General features: G+C 42.2%; 1 protein-coding gene across 1 annotated transcript in view; it reads left to right on the top strand.

The window, feature by feature from the left end:
- Nucleotides 1-11,254, top strand: part of TNFRSF21 (TNF receptor superfamily member 21) — a 73,309-nt gene extending 62,055 nt beyond the window's left edge. The window contains exons 5-6 of the mRNA XM_086707027.1: nt 5,305-5,533; nt 6,863-11,254. Of these exons, the coding sequence (XP_086563153.1) occupies nt 5,305-5,533; nt 6,863-7,092 (459 nt within the window). The 3' untranslated portion in view covers nt 7,093-11,254. The remainder of the gene's footprint in view (nt 1-5,304; nt 5,534-6,862) is intronic.
- Nucleotides 11,255-19,281: the final 8,027 nt, after the last annotated feature.

Below are 19,281 nucleotides of genomic sequence, written 5' to 3'. Positions count from 1 at the left end.
TAAGGAGGGACGTGATTTCTCCAAGACCACACAGCTAGTTGGAAGTCGATTTCCTTTCCTCTCTTGCAGTGGAATTTCCAGGATGTTAATGATTTTGATGTTGAGGAGTTGACTGTGGGGCACATGAAATGCATGCTGGAAAGACAGCCTCTGAGGCTGGCGTTCTCTGGCCGATTCCTGCTTGCAGACTATATTTGGGAGTAGTCTTGGAACCTTATTTCATTTATAAACCACTTTTGCCATGACTGAGGCTTGGAAGGATTTTCCTTTACCATCCCTGGCCACGCCATCCCCAAGGCTAGTCAACAAGGAAAGCGATTTGGGGTTTGATGCCAAAACAGAAGAATTACTTCTGAGCTTCAGTTTCAGGTTGTAGTTGAGCTGAGCACCCAGAGCAGGTGCTCTTTTGGATGCCGTAGGAGTGGAGGGTCACAAAGACACAGCTGGAAATGAATGGCTCACCCCGGTGTAGCCCAAATACAAGTTAAATCACTGTTCTTACAAGGACTGCTACAAACCTCTACAGCCCCGGGATGGTCAAGCCCACCAATTTCAATCAATACCTTGGTTCCCTCATCCATTTGGATGGTACCTTGTACTCGGTGGTTCTGCTAATCAGAAAGGAAAGCAGTCAGGTCAGCAGTGGACCTTTAGGTGTGACTCAGCTGTTGAGTAGGTGAATCATTTATCTATCTCCCTTCCCCTATCACTTGGGACTAATAAATACAGTATCTGGCAGGACTAAGTGTACTTGCATAGAAACTCATCAGGAGGACATTTGGGGCTCATTTGGCGAAAGTAAATTGCACGCTCTTGAAGTTCGCACAATAGAACCGTTCTGGTTTTGGCTACTTGGGGAGCTCTCCCCTCATTATCCCTGCTGCCTCCCCCTTCCGTGTGTCTTACCGTCTCTACCTCATTTCTCAAGTGAGTCTTCTAAGTTAGCATGATTTGTCTCCTGGCTGTAAGGCAAAAAAGAATTGTATTTTTAAAGTTTCTGCAAAAGGACTTCAAATATCTGGTGGATGTATTGCCTTCATTGGCCAGATTTCTCCAGAGGCCTTTCTTTTAAGTCGAGTGTCTACCTCACTGCAGTGAATTGGAGGGTAATGTTACCCTTTTGTGCCTGTGGACACTTAACGGAAGTATAGCGAGGTGCTCAGCCAAGTAGGTGATCTTCCAAGGTGATCCTGTTCCTCGGCTACCAATATAAATAAATAAGAGCTACTGTAGCCATAATATTTCCAAGTTAGCAAAGAGAAAATATACTTATCAGTGGTGACTGCTTTTATTTTATTTATTACAATTTTTAAAAAATATTTTATTTATTTGAAAAAAAAATTTTTAACGTTTATTCATTTTTGAGAGACAGAGAGAGACAGAGCATGAGCGGGGAAGGGGCAGAGAGAGAGGGAGACACAGAATCCGAAGCAGGCTCCAGGCTCCGAGCTGTCAGCACAGAGCCTGATGCGGGGCTCGAACTCATGAACTGCGAGATCATGACCTGAGCCTAAGTTGGACACTCGACCGACTGAGCTACCCAGGCACCCCAGTATTTTATTTATTTTTGAGAGGGGGGGGAGGGACAGAGAGAGAGGGAGACGCAGAATCTAAAGCAGACTCCAGGCTCTGAGCTGTTAGCACAGAGCGCAATGTGGGGCTCGAACCCACACACCGTGAGATCATGACCTGAGCCAAAATTGGCTGCTTAACCAACTGAGCCACCCAGGCACCCCATTGTGGTAACTTCTTTTAAAAATAACTTGTATTGTTTTTATAGTTATAAAAGTTGATATGTCCCTGTAGAGAATTTGGAAGGCCCAAAGATGCATAAGGAAAAAATTAAGTCCCTCATAATCTATTTTGTGAATATTTGGCTAAGTGTATGCTTAAAGATTTAACAAGAAGACCCTTTTCTGGCTTTCTTGTTTAGAGTGTTTTTCATTTAGTATCTAAATCTTATTAATAAGTATTCTTTATTTGCTATCAACTCAACAATGAACATGAACTGTCTGAATTAATAAAGAATTAATTTATTCCACATATCCCGATGACTTAATTTTCTTTTTTTAAAAAAAATTTTTTTTTTTTAACGTTTATTTATTTTTGAGACAGAGAGAGACAGAGCATGAACGGGGGAGGGGCAGAGAGAGAGGGAGACACAGAATCAGAAGCAGGCTCCAGGCTCTGAGCCATCAGCCCAGAGCCTGACGCGGGGCTCGAACTCACGGACCGCGAGATCGTGACCTGAGCTGAAGTCGGACGCCCAACCCACTGAGCCACCCAGGCGCCCCTTAATTTTCTTTTTTAAAAATTTTTAAGTGTTTTATTTATTTTTGAGAGAGAGAGTGAGTACAAGCAGGGGAGGGGAAGAGAGAGAGGGAGACACAGAATCTGAAGCAGGCTCCAGGCTCCGAGCTGTCAGCACAGAGCCTGATGTGGGGCTCAAACTCATGAACCGCTAGATTATGACCTGAGCTGAAGTCAGATTCTTAACTGACTAAACCACCCAGGTGACCCCCAATGACTTAATTTCCATTTAGAGCTATCTAATAGGTATCGTAGGTAATACAATGCTTGAGTTGCTGTATTGTAACCCAGTGTTGATGGATATTGTAAATAGTAAGGTAAAGAAAGGGAGGAAAGAAGTTAACTTTCTATGAGCAGGGTTTTTTTTTTCCTTATAGGAAAAGTGCAGATAATTTTAGAGAAATCTGGAAATCAACCAGCTGCTGTGTATCCTGCATAAAGGGAGAGATACCTATATTTAGTAGCTGAATAGATTTTCTAGAAAGATGATTGTCACATGAGCTCTGGCTTTGGCTGTGATTGTTAGCCCTACGGTGATGATGCTAAAACCACTCTTAGGGACATTTTCTTATTCGCTGGACTCATCGTTGATTATAAGAGAGCATCACTGCAGCATTCTGTCTCACTGAATTGTGTTGGAAATCACGTACCTAATTTCCACTGATAGGATCCTTTGGCAAAAGTGGGGGAAAAATAAAATATTTAAAGTTTTGAGCTAAGTTCAGGAAATAGGTGGGTGGACTCCTTAGTCTGTTGGCATGTGATTTGTGGGCAGGAATTTCTTTTTTTAAGCAAGAACAGTGCACTATATTGACTGACCATGTCGTCCAATGTAATGTGGTCCCTGAGAACCAGAGTGTAGACAAGTGCTCTTTGTCTAATTGAGTGAATAAAAAATGTGTATTGGCATGAATGGCCATGTGCATTTCAGAGAGGAGGGGCACATGCCAAGGCCTATTGAATTAAAAGTGTAAAAGCAGAAACATAAAATTTTGTCTGTGGATCAGAAAGGGGGCAGCTGGGAATGCGTTATGCAAGTCTTCAGCTTGTACTGGGAAGCAGAAGCAGGGTGTGGGTGGTTGTGCGGAGGAAAAATGCTGTTGGAACAGTGGGCAGGTGCAGTAATTGGTTGTCTTTGGAATCTCCAGTCAGTTGCAAGAATTCCTCAGGCCTTACAGGTTGTAAAAGAAGCAGCTGTGTTTGCCTTGTGCGTTTTACAGCCCTTGAGCACAATACTTTGAAATGAGGGTCAGTGTCTTCCTGATTGAGGAACTTGACAATGTTTTGCTTGTCGTGTCTGAGTGAAGTCATGAGGGTTCTACTAAGTGGTGATTAGCACTCCCTGAACCCTGCCCTGTGCGATCTGGCCACCTGGCCCCCAGATTTTCATCCATGCCAGAAGAGCCAATAAAAAGATTCAAGTCAATGAACTAAGAGATGCCACAAATGCCTGCCAGAGTTCTAAAGCAGAGTGTCAAATGAGAAGCTAAGTAGAGGTGTTAAGCAGACCTGAGTTGAGCACCGGCCTTCTCCCAAGGGCTGTGTGCCCTCTCTGGACCTTGGTCATTTCATCTGTAAAACGGGGTGATATCGCCTATCATTTCCCCACTGCACACCTAGGTACAAACCATGCTTTTACCTGACCCGGCCACTGTAGCAGCATCCTAACTGGGCTCTCTCTTTTGTTTCTTGCCCGCCCTCCCCCGCGCCCCCCAAAATCCATTCTCTGCATACCAGCCAATGGGCATGAAGCTCACCATCTCCATGTGAAACCATCTTGTTTGTTTGCTTCCTTGTTTTTGTCTTTCTGACCCTCCCCTCCAGAATGCAAGCTTCACTGTCTCCATTAAGTCCTTAGAAGCTCTATACTGGCTCCAGTGGGGTGGTCCTCACTCTCTTCCAGCTGCTTTGGCCTCTGGTGTTCTCCTGAGCTGCTCTGAAATGGGAATGAGTCTTAGCTCTGCCCCTTACTCTTTGGGAGCCCATAATTAAGAAAGTCACGTCATTTCTCTAGACCTCAGTTTCCTTACTTGTAAAAAGAGGATGTGTTCGTTTGCTAGGGCTACCGTAATAAAGTATCGCAGACTGGAAGCTTAAACAGCAGATGCTTATCTTGTCACAGTTCTGGAGGCTAGAAGTTTGAGGTGTCCTCAGGCTTCTCGACTTGGAGAAGATGGTAACCATCACCCTGTGTCTTACATGGTCTTTCTGCTGTGTGCCTCTTCTAAAGGCTTCTTTTAAGGATACCAGTCATATTGGATTAGAACCCAATTATACCTTAATCACCTCTTTTTAAACTTACTTAGTTGGCCCCATCTTCAAATACAGTCATATTCTGAGGTATAGGAAGTTACAACTTCAACATGAATTTTGGGGGACATAATTCAGCTCATACAGAGGGGAAGGTACTAGATGTTATCGAAGACCTACACCAGCTCAATCAATGTTTTTCTAAGTTGGAGATCTTCCTGTTCACTCCAATTCCGTTCCTGTGAGGTAACAGCTTCGTGCACATGCTTCCTAATTTTTAATGCTTAATGCTTAGCCAGCGCCACGTATATTCTTGAGGGTTTAAAAAGCGTGTGTGTGGGGCGCCTGGGTGGCGCAGTCGGTTAAGCGTCCGACTTCAGCCAGGTCACGATCTCGCGGTCCGTGAGTTCGAGCCCCGCGTCAGGCTCTGGGCTGATGGCTCGGAGCCTGGAGCCTGTTTCCGATTCTGTGTCTCCCTCTCTCTCTGCCCCTCCCCCGTTCATGCTCTGTCTCTCTCTGTCCCAAAAATAAATAAACGTTGAAAAAAAATAAATAAAAAGCGTGTGTGTATGTGTGTCTAGCAATAATGTGAGTTACAGACTGTCAGAATGGCAGAATTCATCTATAAAATAGTAAATGGAACAAAAATAGCATCTGAGAGGGTGTTTTGATTTCATTGTTTTCTTCTACAATTTTTGAAGTATATAATAAGAAACATTTTTATTTGTTTGTTTCCCCTCACAGCTGGAAACTGACAAACTGGCCCTCCCGATGAGCCCCAGCCCACTTAGCCCAAGCCCCATCCCCAGCCCCAACACGAAACTTGAGAATTCCACCCTGCTGACGGTGGAGCCTTCCCCGCTGGACAAGAACAAGGGCTTCTTCGTGGATGAGTCGGAGCCTCTTCTTCGCTGTGACTCCACATCCAGCGGCTCCTCGGCTCTGAGCAGGACGGGCTCCTTTATTACCAAAGGTACAGACGTTGGCAGAACGGCAGCAGGGCATATTCATTGTTTAAGCCTCCCCCAGAGGAGTCCCCGGGGTTTCTCCCTGGCCAGCCTCACAGCCAAGTAGTTGCCTCATGGGAGTGATCTGCCCAGGAAAACCTATGACAGACCCCAAGGTGAGGCTGGCCCCAGAGGAACCGAGGCATCAGACAGCGGGGACCCACCCAGGAAGTCTTTACAGCTCTTTTGATCTGGCCGAGAGCCTGCATTGGTCGCCCTTTATCCTCATGATGCTATCGAAGGTGTTTCGGGGAAGGTCCGATAAAATGTTGTCTGGCAGGTTTTTTTGAAAATTATTTACCAGACCGGGTTTGCAGAATCCAAGGGTTTAGAGGCTAACCTATCTTGGGGGTCAGAAGTATAAGTTTCAGTGACTCAAATTAAAATGCACTCTCTTCAGAATCATTGCAGAGAACAAGGTTTTAAACATTGAGGATTGGTACTTTTGGTAAATAATTTCCCACTTTCGGATATTTCATGGCAGGCTAGGGAATTAGCAGGCACACTATATCTGTAATGGGTTTTTGTTCGAAATTTCCCCGTTTGGGTAATTCCAGTTAGATTTTAAAGAAAGGGTTATATTTCATGTTATGTTGTAGTTTATGTTTATAAAATATGTTCTCTCTTATATACCTTACCTATTTACATTTATCTATTTTATATTTATAGGAAAGATTTATATTTTAGTTTGTATTTTATGCTACATATTATATTTTAGAGAAAGCTTTTTAGAGGAGTAATAAATACGTTACAGTCCCTTGTCTCATTGTAAGGTGTGATCCAAGAAGCAGTATTTTCTTATTTGTGTGCTTTTGCCCTTGTAATTTAGTTTTGAAATGTGGCAATGTAATTTGAAAGTCAGATAAGCAGATTACATGGACTTGGAATTTTTGAGGGGAAAAGGGTGGACTGATCTTTGTTTAGTAAACACATTGCAGATGGAAAAGTGGTTTTTTTTTTGTTTTGTTTCCTTAAGTGTCTCTAAGTATTTCAGCATTCTGCTGAGTTATAGAAGAATCCCGAAGTCTTTTAGGTCTAGACAAAAGTCACGCTAAGGACAGTCAACAACCCATGCAAGTGGTTCCTTGTCTGCTCTCTGTTAGGCAGATCTTATTATCTTAAGCGCAATGCAAGTAAAAACTATTGTATCGTTTAAAATGTGCCAGGGGTTCACTCACACACCTTGGGGTGGGGGTGGGGACGGCCTGGGAGAGGGGAACTGCCCCTCCTAGCGCTGTTCTGTTTCCCCAGTCTAGTCCCTTGACCGCCCCTTACCTTCCCTGTCCTCCCTGCAGAAAAGAAGGACACGGTGTTGCGGCAGGTACGCCTGGACCCCTGTGACTTACAGCCTATTTTTGACGACATGCTCCACATTCTGAATCCTGAGGAGCTGCGGGTGATTGAAGAGATTCCTCAGGCTGAGGACAAGCTGGACCGGCTATTTGAGATTATTGGAGTCAAGAGTCAGGAAGCCAGCCAGACCCTCTTGGACTCTGTATATAGCCATCTTCCCGATCTATTGTAGACCATGAGGGATACCGCACTCTGGAAATTACTCAATTTAGTGGCAGGGTGGTTTTTTGTTTGTTTTGTTTCTGTTTTTCTAGTTGCGTGTGTGTGCATGTGCACGCGCACGTGTGTGCGTGCGTGTGTGTGTGTGTGTGTGTGTGTGTGTGTGTGTAACAGAGTATATGGCCAGTGTTTTGAGTTCTTTCTTTCTTTTTTTAACCCTTCTAGGAAGTTAGTTTATAAGCCTTACTCAAGGTGTAACTGTTGAAAAATACCCACCACTAAAGTTTTTTGGGTTCCATATTTTCTGTTTCGACTTCTTATGTGTTTTCAAAATTGTTCTGTGCACTTTAAATTCACTTAATGTACCACAAATGCAGTGTGGCTTTTCCTGCCTGCACACTGGATTGTGAGGCTCTGAACTTCTTAAAAGTGTAATGGCATCTTGTGAATTCTATACGCCGTCTTCATGTCTCAACATCCACATCAGCTTTTTATTTTTTAATTGTAACTTTTTTTATTATTATTTGTAATTTACAAATTTTCTTAAGGGTTAAAGAAGTGTAATACCCCGTTGCGTTACTGTAATGCAATAGATTTTGAGTTATCGTTTTAATATGCCTTGTTGTATAGTTCATATTCATGGCTGAAACTTGACCACACTGTTGCTGATTGTATGATTTTCACTTGGGCACCGTGTAGAATGCCTGATTACTTGTGCCCCTCTTACGCTAATGATGCTCTGGGCTGGAGACATGAAATCCTCAAGCCATCAGACCTTGCTATTTAAGTGGCTTGACACCTGGGCCACCAAAGAACTTGAACTTCATCTTTTAGGAATTGAGCTATTCTGGAACGTATTGCTGCACTTTGGAAAGTCACAACTGAGTGCCCGTGGCACCTTTTTCCATAGGGGATTTGCTCAGTTTTGCTTTAAAAGATGTCTTGTTTTTTTTATACACACGTAGTCGGTAGGTCCAGTCTGCCCTCGAGGCCTTGGTCTTGGTGGGTGTCCTTTGTCATTCAATCACTTTAATTAAAAGTGGCTGCAGCTGTAAGAGCTCTTGTCTGATATATTTGCAACTCTGCTCCCGTTTATAAACATGCTCTCTAATAATGCTCAGTTGCCAGACTCTAATGCAAAGGTGGCGTGGACTCCCTTTGTGTGGGCGGGGTTTGTGGGTCATGGGGAGGGACTGATAGCAGAAAAAATGCCTTCAAGTGTACTAATTTATTAATAAATATTAGGTGTTTGTTACTTGAGTAGTTTGAGTGTATTTACTACTTGCCTTGTACATGTGCTCAAATTACAACTCTTTGGTTAGCCTCTTGGAAAAAATGTGTGTATTCTAAAAATCTCTGCATTTCTGACCTGTGAATCATGCAGATTCGCAAAGCTTTGTGTCTGGAAGAGTATTTGGAAATTCAGAGAGAAGGATGACCAAGTGTTAGAGATGACCAAGCATTCCCTAGTCTTTTGGGGGTAAATCTTAGGCTCCTATTTTGTCTCTATTTTAAGAAAAGAGGATTTGGAGGTGGAGAGGTATAAATGATGACATAGGTCCTGGAGTGTATTCTTACTCATTTCCATCTAGGAATTTTACCACTCGTGGGGGGTGGGGGGGGGTGGAGGGGCTCTGTACAAGTTCACAGGCTTCTGTGTGAAACTTCATTGCCCCTGAGTAACTTCAAGGGGCTTTCTTGGCAATAGGGTAAGGTAAAGTCTCATGATGATGGATGTATTACATCATATTATATATATTATTTTTTTATTATGTGTTATCATATCTCCTTACCTTGGGAACCCTGGCTCTATAGAATTCCAGTGGCCAGGACATCAGCAATTTTGAGTTCCTCTTTCGGTGAGAAACTGGAAGTGGGTGCCCTGCCTGGACACTTTGACACCCATGTCAGGGACATTGAAGGGGTCTTCTGCTTTCATCCACTCCCATGTGGCTGGTTTCTAGAGAACAATTCTGGTATTTGGTTTTATGGTTCTCAGGCCAGGTTTCCCTTCCTCTTTTGTGAACAGAAGACAGAAACCCTTCAAAAGGGAAACAAACTAGGATAGGTCGGTGATGGGAGGGAAGGAGACAGATGGGTTTTTCAGAGGATTTGGAGACTGCGACTTATTTTTTGTGGGGCTTGAAAACAAATCAGTGTTATAGTTATTAAGTTTGTAAGTTACTTCTAGCTTGGAGATCATTATTTTCTTAACCTTTACAGCTTTGTACTTTACAAAGTGACTTTTACAATATCTCATTGAAACCTCATAACCACCTTTTAAGATAGGTACTATTATTGTACCCATTTTATAGATGAAGAATAGGCTTATAAAGGCTAAGGGACTTGCTTAAGGCTCTACAACAGAGTGGTAGCGATCAGACTTGAATCTGAATCCAAAAGTGTTTATTCAGGACTGATAACCAGAAATATTCTGCCAGGCTGAAGCCGTGGATACAGAGATCACAGTGATGAAATGTATGTGGCTTATAAAGAAAGCCTTATACTTAAGTTCAATGAATAATTGTGGAAGTGTGAGAAGGAGGTAGCATCTTTTGATGATACAAGGGGAAGGGACATGGAAGTTAGGGTTAAACAGAAGCTTAATATTGAGTTAATATAATACATAGCTTTCCACCTACCCCCAAAAGTAACCCTGAGCTGCATTATTAAAAAAAATAAATAATGTTCTGGTCAGAGTTGATGACAATCCGATTTATATATTATGTGGCTCATTTTGGAGGTTTTCTCTGGTGTGAACTAGCTTACTTTGAGGGCTGTGCTAAACTAGGTTTCCAATGCAGGGTTGGAGGGATAACCAGAAGAGTAGGAAACAGAAACAGGAGCATTTGTTGAGAAATCTAAACTCGACTACGAAGATCATCTGGGTAGGGGAAAGACTATCGTCAGATATTTGCAGGGCTAAGGAAGAGACAATTTATTTTTCTTTAGAGAGTAATACTGTTTCCTCTAAGCCAATTTAGGTGAAATGCGGAAGAGCTCTTAAACAATTAGATCTGGCTGCTTTTCCAAGGAGAAAATATCTCCTACTCTGGGAAAAAGTTGGATGTGCTTCACTGGGTTATCAACCTTTCATGTAAATAATCACCTGGGAATGAGCAGTCTGTTCTAAAGGCAGGTTCCCAGAGAGTGCAATTCAGAAGGTTTGCCGTGAAGTACAGAACAAGTATCTCCCATATTTTTTTTTCTGAAAAGTCTTGGGCTCAGTGCTTGAGATCCCTGCCACTGTGGGCTGTCACCGCACCCAGGAGGTTGTTAGAATGCATCCTTGGAGGCCACTTTGTTGTGCTCCTTAAACTTTAATGAGCACACGAAACACTTGGGGCTCTTGTTAAAATGCAGATTCTGTTTCAGTTGGTGAGGGGATGGGTACCTAGGTGATGTGGATGCTGCTGGTCTCTAGATCGACACTGGGTAGCCTGCAACTGGGCCTCGTTTTCATGCAAAGAGTAGTGCCGAGGTGGGAGAAGATGACACCATTTCCAAATGAGAGAAGTAAACGATTTCCGATGATCCAAAGAGATTTCCAGAATCAGGCAGTCCTGGTCAAGATCTACAGCAGTGGTTCTTGATCCTGGCGGCACATCGAAATCAGCAGGGCGGCTCTGGGAAATCCAGTGCCCAGGCCAACCTCCATACCGGTGATGTCAGAATCTAAGGGCCTGGACCCCAGGAATCAGAATTTGTAAAGCTCCCCAAGAGATGCCAACGTGTAGTCAGTCAGCTTGGACAGCCACTGATTTAAGAGTTTGTGAAGAGAGAGTGCTTCTCAATCCTCACCCCAGATCTGATGGATAAATCTTACAGGGAGCGAACTCGGAAATCTGCAATTGTGAGTTTGCTATAAATCGTCCCACTCAACTCTGCAGGCTTGCTTTAGAACCCATAACCGTCCTGTAAAACTACATGTAACTGTCAAGAACTGATACGCTAGGTAGCAAGGATGGGCAACATCTTAAGGCTTAATTGCACTGCTGAACAATTACTTGATGCAACTGACCAGTTCTTCATGACTTTGAGCATAATGTATAAGGTACGATTAATCAAGAATATTTGGGATGTGATGTTGTTCTGATTTATGTTTCTATATCTATTTGATTGAAGGTTTGCCAATTTTCAAAAAATAAAGTAAGATCTGATGAGTCATAACTGCACTGACTATGTCATAGAATCTCAGACTGTGGGTCGCACCTGGGCTATGGGAGTGTCAGTTTCGATGTACGGTCCTGTAGATGTATCGGGTACCTATCTTACACTTTGACTTGAGAAAAGGAGATGTGATCAGTCTCTTGTTTAGCAGACTTGTGGCCCTTACCTTTGTAAGGAAACTTGGACATTGTCTAGAAATCTTGCGGTTTTCAGGTGGGAAGCTAGGCTCATTTCTGCTACTTCATGGCAGACCCCAGTTACCTTAGTCCCTGCCAGGACTGGTCCACTATTCCGAGATACTTCTTTGGCCTCTTCTTGAAAGCAGGTGGAAAATGAAGTTAGCGATTTGACCAAGAGTTACTTGCATTAGAAATCTAAAACAGTTTTTATGCTATTTGACTTCAAGTAGCCGAATATGTGAAGCATGTTGGATGCCAGAGCCTCACTATTTCTAAAATAACAGCTTTTCATAAAGTACCTCACAAGGATATAAAAAATATGGCAATGGATACGTCTGGGGAAAGGAACGAGCTATCCAGGGGACAGGAAGAGGAAAGGAAGGACACGTTCTTTCCACAGTTTGTTCTTTGGAGACTTTTGAGTTTTGCACCATGTGTGTGTATTGTGTGTGGAATTTGAAAAATTACAAATAAAAACTATTTTTAGAATATTTCTAAGGCATCCAGGGAATGTACACCCGTGAAGAGCAAGGTAAGAGTTCCATGAACCAGGCTTAAAATGTTACTAATAGTTCTGTGAGGGGCGTTTTTGTAAAATCTGCAAAAGGGAGACAGGGTCTTGTTCTGCCCACCGCCAACCCCAACCTCTGTGATTTTAGATTCTTTTCCCGGACTTGGCTCCCAACAAACTTAATTAATGCAAAATTTAGAGGGAGGGACTTCAAACCGAGAAATTCAGAGAGGTGGTACATAGCAGCTATTTTCTGGCCCATCTTTTTTATATTTCTCAATACAGGAATCACTTGTAATTAAGATCTTCAGGAGGAAAAAGGTCAAAGATTTCTTGAGAGCCTTTTGATAGTTGTTCATCTCTTCAAAGGAGGCGCTTCTGTTCTGCTCTGGCATTGTCTTGTTTTCACTCACCTAGTGCTTTGTCCATAGGAAGATGCCAAACTAGAAATCCCATGAAGGAGGCAGAAGAGGGACACAGGTAGCTCGTTTCCAAAAGTCCTGTGACAATTGTGTCTCATTCTCTTTAGAAGTTAGAACAATTTCATGCTAGGTTTTGGCCCCTTTTGTTTAAACACAGGGTACCCATCAACAGAAATATTCATTTTGTCACTCCACTCATCCATCCATGAAACATGTGAGCACCTACTATGGGTGAGGCACTAAGCCAAGAGCCAAGAATACAAAGAATTCTATACAAGCCAGTAACGACCGTCGACACCAGGGCATTTGTCTATTCATCGCTGTATCCTCAGCATCTAGAACAATGCCTGGAACATGGTAGGCGCTCAGTTACTCTATGTTGAGTAAATGAAAGCATGCAGGCCCTGACCTCAAGCTCACATCTCAGAAAGGAAACAGACATGGACATTATAATCAAATCAAATTATAATCAAATGTATCTAAATGAAATGATAGAAATACAAAGAGGGTATTAGGAGAGTTAGAAATGAAATATGAATCAAGGAAAAAATATCACAAAATCCTTTAGTGGAAGTCTTCCTTCTAATTTTAAAGAAAATTGCGCTAAAAGAAAGGGCAGACAGTTACAGTTCCATACATTCCAAATCTCTGGGGAGAGAGATAGTTTGTAAAGAGAAAGTTTTCCAAAAGGAAAACGTAGGTATTGTAGACATTATTATGCAAGCAAGGAGTTCATATTGTTTAAATATTGGCTAACCATCACGATAAGACACGAGGCCCAGTCATGTGACTGCTTTGCATACATCACGTATTGGGAGTCCAGAATGTATATGTCCCTTCATGGAACAACTCCTCCTCCTATAAAGTATCCAAAGCACTTGGTATTATTCACTCTAATCCTAACCTGCATCTTATGATGCAGGAGCTGTTAGAATTTCTCTCCTGCTGATGAGGAAGCTGGTGCACAGATAATGACTTCCCCAAGTCACACAGCTAGTAAATGGTGGAGCCAGGAAGACCACTGTAGAACTGGGTGAGCCAAGCATGGTCCTAAATGACAAATTAGGTGGACTGGATTGCTCCCCTTCTAGAGCATCTCATCTGGAATCGACCGAAGTTGAATTGCTTTTTTGTTTGGCTTTCACACTGTTCATTTTTTTTTTTTTTTACTTTGAAATAATTTTGAAAGAAGTTTCAAAAGTAGTATAGAGAGTTCCTATCCACCCTTTGCCCAGTTTCCCCAGGATAACATCTTGCATAACCATGATATTACCAAAACCAGGAAATTGACATTCATATAATATTACTAACTAAGGCTCCAGACCTTCCTCAGCTCACACCAGTGTTTACATGCACTTCTTTAAAAAAATGTTTGTTTATTTTGAGAGAGAGAGAGAGAGCAGGGAATGGGGGGGGGGGGGGGGAGAGAGAGGGAGAGAGAATCCCAACCAGGCTCTGCGCTGTCAGCACAGAGTCTGACTCAGGGCTTGATCCCATGAACCGGGAGATGATAACCTGAGCCGAAATCAAGAGTCAGACACTGAACTGACTGAGCCACCCAGACCCAGGCGTGCCTGTTTTTTTGGTGTGTGTGTGTGTGTGTGTGTGTGTGTGTAGTACTATGAAATTTTATCACATATGTAGATTCATGAAGGCACTACCATAATCAGAATACATAACTGCTTTATCACCACAAAGAAACTCTCCCCCGTGTCCTCTTTATAGTGACACCTTCCCCTCCACCCTAAACCCTGACAACTGTTTTCTGTCACTAGTTTGTCATTTAGAAAGTGTTATATAGGGGCGCCTGGGTGGCGCAGTCGGTTAACCGTCCGACTTCAGCCGGGTCACGATCTCGCGGTCCGGGAGTTCGAGCCCCGCGTCGGGCTCTGGGCTGATGGCTCAGAGCCTGGAGCCTGTTTCTGATTCTGTGTCTCCCTCTCTCTCTGCCCCTCCCCCGTTCATGCTCTGTCTCTCTCTGTCCCAAAAATAAATAAACGTTGAAAAAAAAAAAAATTTTTTTAAGAAAGTGTTATATAAATGGCACCATGCAGGATGTAACCTGAGATTGGCTTGTTTTCCTTCAGCATAATTCCATTGTGATCTAACCAAATTGTTGCACATACGAACACGTTCTTTTTCACTGCTGAGTAGTATTCCACGGTAGGGATGTACCACAGTTCGTTAACTATTCATGAATACGTTTGGGCTGTTTCTAGTGTTTGACTATTACGGATAAAACTTCTATGACCATTTGTGCACAGACTTTTATGTGGAAATAAATTTCATTTCCTTAGGGTAAATACTCAGGTATAGGATTGTTAGATAATATGCTAAGTGCTTTTTCAACTTTATAGTAAACTGACCATTTTCATAGTGGTGGGACCATTGTATATTCCCAGCATTATGCATAAGAGACCAAGTTGTTCTGCATCCTTGCTAGTCCTCAATATTGTCAGTATTTTTATGTTAGTTATGCTAGTATGTATGTGGTAGTACAAACCTGAATTTATAAAATCGCGGAAACATACAAATGAGTAAGAATTTAAAATTAAAAAGTGCTACCTCTCTGATGCTCGCTTCTGTTTAATTGCCGTATTTCATTCTTTTTAAACTTTCATTTATTGGGGTAAGAATATTTAATATGAGATTGACTCTCATGACAAATTTTTAAGTATATGGTACAGTATAATTTACAGGTGCAATGCATACAGTAGACCTCTAGAACTTACTCATTTTGCTTCATTAAAATTTATGCCCCCTTGATTAGTAACTCCTAATTTTCTCTCTACTCTCAACCCCTGGCCACCACTATTCCACTCTTTGATTCTACGAATTCGAGTACTTCAGATACCTCACCTAAGTGAAATCATATAATGTTTGTCTTTCTGAGATCGGCTTGTTTAATTTAGCATCATGTCTTCAAGGTTCATCCATGTTGTCATGCATTGCAGAATTTCCTTCTTTTTTAAAGTCTAAATAATATTCCATTGTGTGTATATATCAGATTTTCCTTATCCATTCATATCTCAATGGAAATTTAGTCTGTTTCCCTATTTTGGCTATTGTGAATAGGGCTGTTGTAAGCATGAAGGTGCTAATATCTTTTTGAGATCCTGATTTCAATTACTTTGGATAGATTCCTAGAGGTGGGATTGCTGGATCATAAAGTTTTCTATTTTTTATTTTTTGAGAAATATCCATACTGTTTTCCAGAAGGGCTGTAACCAATTTACATTCTTAGTAATACTGTACCAGAATTCCATTTTCTCCACCTCCTCACCCACATGTTATCTTTTTTTTTTCCAGCAAGGAATTATTTTTTTTTTAATATGAAATTTATTGTCAAATTGGTTTCCATACAACACCCAGTGCTCATCCCAACAGGTACCCTCCTCAATGCCCATCACCCACTTTCCCTTCCCTCCCACCCCCCATCACCCCTCAGTTCATTCTCAGTTTTTAAGAGTCTCTTATGGTTTGCCTCCCTCCCTCTCTAACTTTTTTTCCCCCTTCCCCTCCCCCATGGTCTTCTGTAAGTTTCTCAGGATCCACATAAGAGTGAAAACATATGGTATCTGTCTTTCTCTGTATGACTTATTTCACTTAGCATCACACTCTCCAGTTCCATCCACGTTGCCACAAAAGGCCAGATTTCATTCTTTCTCATTGCCACGTAGTATTCCATTGTGTATATAAACCACAACTTCTTTATCCATTCATCAGTTGATGAACATTTAGGCTCTTCCCATAATTTGGCTATTGTTGAAAGTGTTGCTATAAACACTGGGGTACAAGTGCCCCTATGCATCAGTACTCCTGTGTCCCTTGGGTAAATTCCTAGCAGTGCTACTGCTGGGTCATAGGGTAGATCTATTTTTAATGTTTTGAGGAACTTCCACACTGTTTTCCAGAATGGCTGCACCAGTTTGCATTCCCACCAACAGTACAAGAGGGTTCCCGTTTCTCCACATCGTCTTCAACATCTATAGTCTCCTGATTTGTTCATTTTAGCCACTCTGACTGGCGTGAGGTGATATCTCAGGGTGGTTTTGATTTGTATTTCCCTGATGAGGAGCGACATTGAGCATCTTTTCATGTGTCTGTTGGCCATCTGGATGTCTTCTTTAGAGAAATGTCTGTTCATGTCTTCTGCCCATTTCTTCACTGGATTATTTGTTTTTCGGGTGTGGAGTTTGGTGAGTTCTTTATAGATTTTGGATATTAGCCCTTTGTCTGATATGTCATTTGCAAATATCTTTTCCCATTCTGTCGGTTGCCTTTGAGTTTGTTGATTGTTTCCTTGGCAGTGCAGAAGCTTTTTATCTTGATGAAGTCCAATAGTTCATTTTTGCTTTTAATTCCCTTGCCTTTGGAGGTGTGTTAAGCAAGAAATTGCTGCGGCTGAGGTCAGAGAGGTATTTTCCTTCTTTCTCCTCTAGGGTTTTGATGGTTTCCTGTCTCACATTCAGGCCCTTCATCCATTTTGAGTTTGTTTTTGTGAATGGTGTAAGAAAGTGGTCTAGTTTCATTCTTCTGCACAACATGTTATCTCTCGACTGTTTTTTTTTTTTTTTTTTTATTGAGGTGTAATTGACATACAACATTATGTTAGTTTCGGATATACAACATAATGATTTGATATTTATGTATATATTGCAAACTGATCACCACAATAAGTCTAGTTAACATTTATCTTTTTTGACTTTTTGATAATAACCATCCTAACAGGTATGAGGTGTTATCTCACTGTGATTTTGGTTTGCATTTCCCTGATGATTGGTGACATTGAACATCTTTTTATGTACCTCTTAGCCATTTGTATGTCTCCTTTGGAAAAATGTCTATTCATGTCTTTAGCCCATTTTAGGGTGTTTTTTTTTGTTTTTGTTTTGCTATTTTTGTCTTGTTTTGTTTTGCTATTGAGTTGCAGGAATTCTTTATATATTTTCGAAACATGGTTTGCAAATATTTTCTCCCATCACATTGATTGTCTTTTCACTCCATTGGCTGTTTCCTTTGCTGTGCAGAAGGTTTTTAGTTTGATCCAGTTCCACTTGTCTATCTTTTGTTTTTGTTATCTGTGATTTTGTTGTCATACCCATGGAATCATTGCCAAGACCAAAGTCAAGCTGTCCCCTGTGTTTTCTTCTGGGAGTTTTATAGTTTCAGGTCATGTATTTAAGTCTTAACTCCATTTTGAGTTGGGTTTTGTGAATGGTGTATGATAAGGGTCGAGTTTTTGTCTAATTTTTAGGGAAGTCTTGACTTCCTTGCTTCTTTTACATTCTGTCAGGGAGAATTTTGTTCAGGTGACTTCAGGTCAGTGTCAAAGAATGGAGCTTAAGTCACTTAGCATTTCCCACACGATGTTCTGAGGAACTTCTGGTGACATGTTTAGAGTGTTCCACAGGAAAAAAAAAAAACTCTATAGGCCAATAAATTTGAAAAAGCTACATACTCCATTTTTCTCCCTCCCACTCCCTGAATTAATATTACAATGGTCATTAGTAGCATATTAAAGGGCCTGAAAAGTCTTGCAATGAAGTAACACACTTAGCTTTGTTTAACACAGCATTTTCCAAATTCACATGATTATGAAATATACATAGATATGCTCGTATAGTGAATTTGTCTGCTTGTTTTACAAATGCTTATTGTCTCATGGAATACAAATTTTCTGCGGAACAGAGTGTAGGAAATGCTGAGATAGATCAGAACATTGTGGCACCTGGAAAGGACACGGATTTAGGAACAGAAGATCTGTGCCCATTGCTGCGGTTGGTTAATGCTGGGAATATCTGAGCACATCTGAGCCAGCTGTTGGAATAAGGTAATAACCCCATGGCTAAAGAGGCCCTGAGACTTCTAGGGAAGCAAGAGGCATAAAACGGCCACTGTTGGGGCGCCTGGGTGGCGCAGTCGGTTAAGCGTCCGACTTCAACCAGGTCACGATCTCGCGGTCCGTGAGTTCGAGCCCCGCGTCGGGCTTTGGGCTGATGGCTCAGAGCCTGGAGCCTGTTTCCGATTCTGTGTGTCTCCCTCTCTCTCTGACCCTCCCCCGTTCATGCTCTGTCTCTCTCTGTTCCCAAAAAAATAAATAAACGTTGAAAAAAAAAAAAATTTAAAAAAAAAAAAAACGGCCACTGTTACCATGGTCAGGTCAAGCTCTGGGTCCAAGACCAGCGTTAGGACATATAAACGAGAAAATTCATATGAGGCGAAGCCAGTTAGAAAGTGATAATGTGGTGCTGATAACTGAGGCAAAGCTTTGGTAGAGCCAGAGATTTTACTTTTACTTTCTTTTTGGTCAGAAGCCAAGTCTGGGATCATAAGTGGGGCCTCTGGCCTGACAGGGGCTGGGACAGACATGGGAACTATGTGGGATGATGAGCCTGAGCTGAAATGTCAAGTCAGGCCTGAAGGTCCTCACGGGAGCCCAGCTGGGAGCTGTAAGGCAGCATGGTTCTAGGTAGGATGTGTCCCAGGGATCTAAAATTTGTAGGTCACAGGGACAATTTTAAAGCCCTCACGGTTTAAAATCCACTGGTGGCTTTGAGCGGGAGTAGGGTGGGAGATCAGCCAAGGCCCAGAGAGCAGGTTTCTAGAAGGCCAGCAACATGTGTCAGGTCAGCAGCTCTCCAAAGATTGGAAACAGGGGTAAAATCCACACCTAGTGATGGTCTGGTGGTGATTGAGGAGGATTTTAGTCTCCAAGTACCCCCCAAATAGCCCTTCACCTCCAAGACTAGCTGTATTCCTGGAGGTCGAGGGTGCAGTTGAGCTTATAGATGAGGGTGAGAGGCAGGTGAGTGGAAGGCAAGCAAGATAATCCAGTCAGGGCATCAAAATCATGGGCCACAAATGAGGAAAATAGGCGAGTGAGCCCCTGACTCAAATGGCGAAGAAATGAGTGGCAG

This window comes from Puma concolor, chromosome B2, assembly GCF_028749965.1.
Source record: "Puma concolor isolate L17-30 chromosome B2, mPumCon1.1.hap2, whole genome shotgun sequence".
Lineage (NCBI taxonomy): Eukaryota > Metazoa > Chordata > Mammalia > Carnivora > Felidae > Puma > Puma concolor.
Note: the sequence above shows the minus strand (reverse complement) of the source record. Positions and strands in the feature narration are given on the sequence as shown.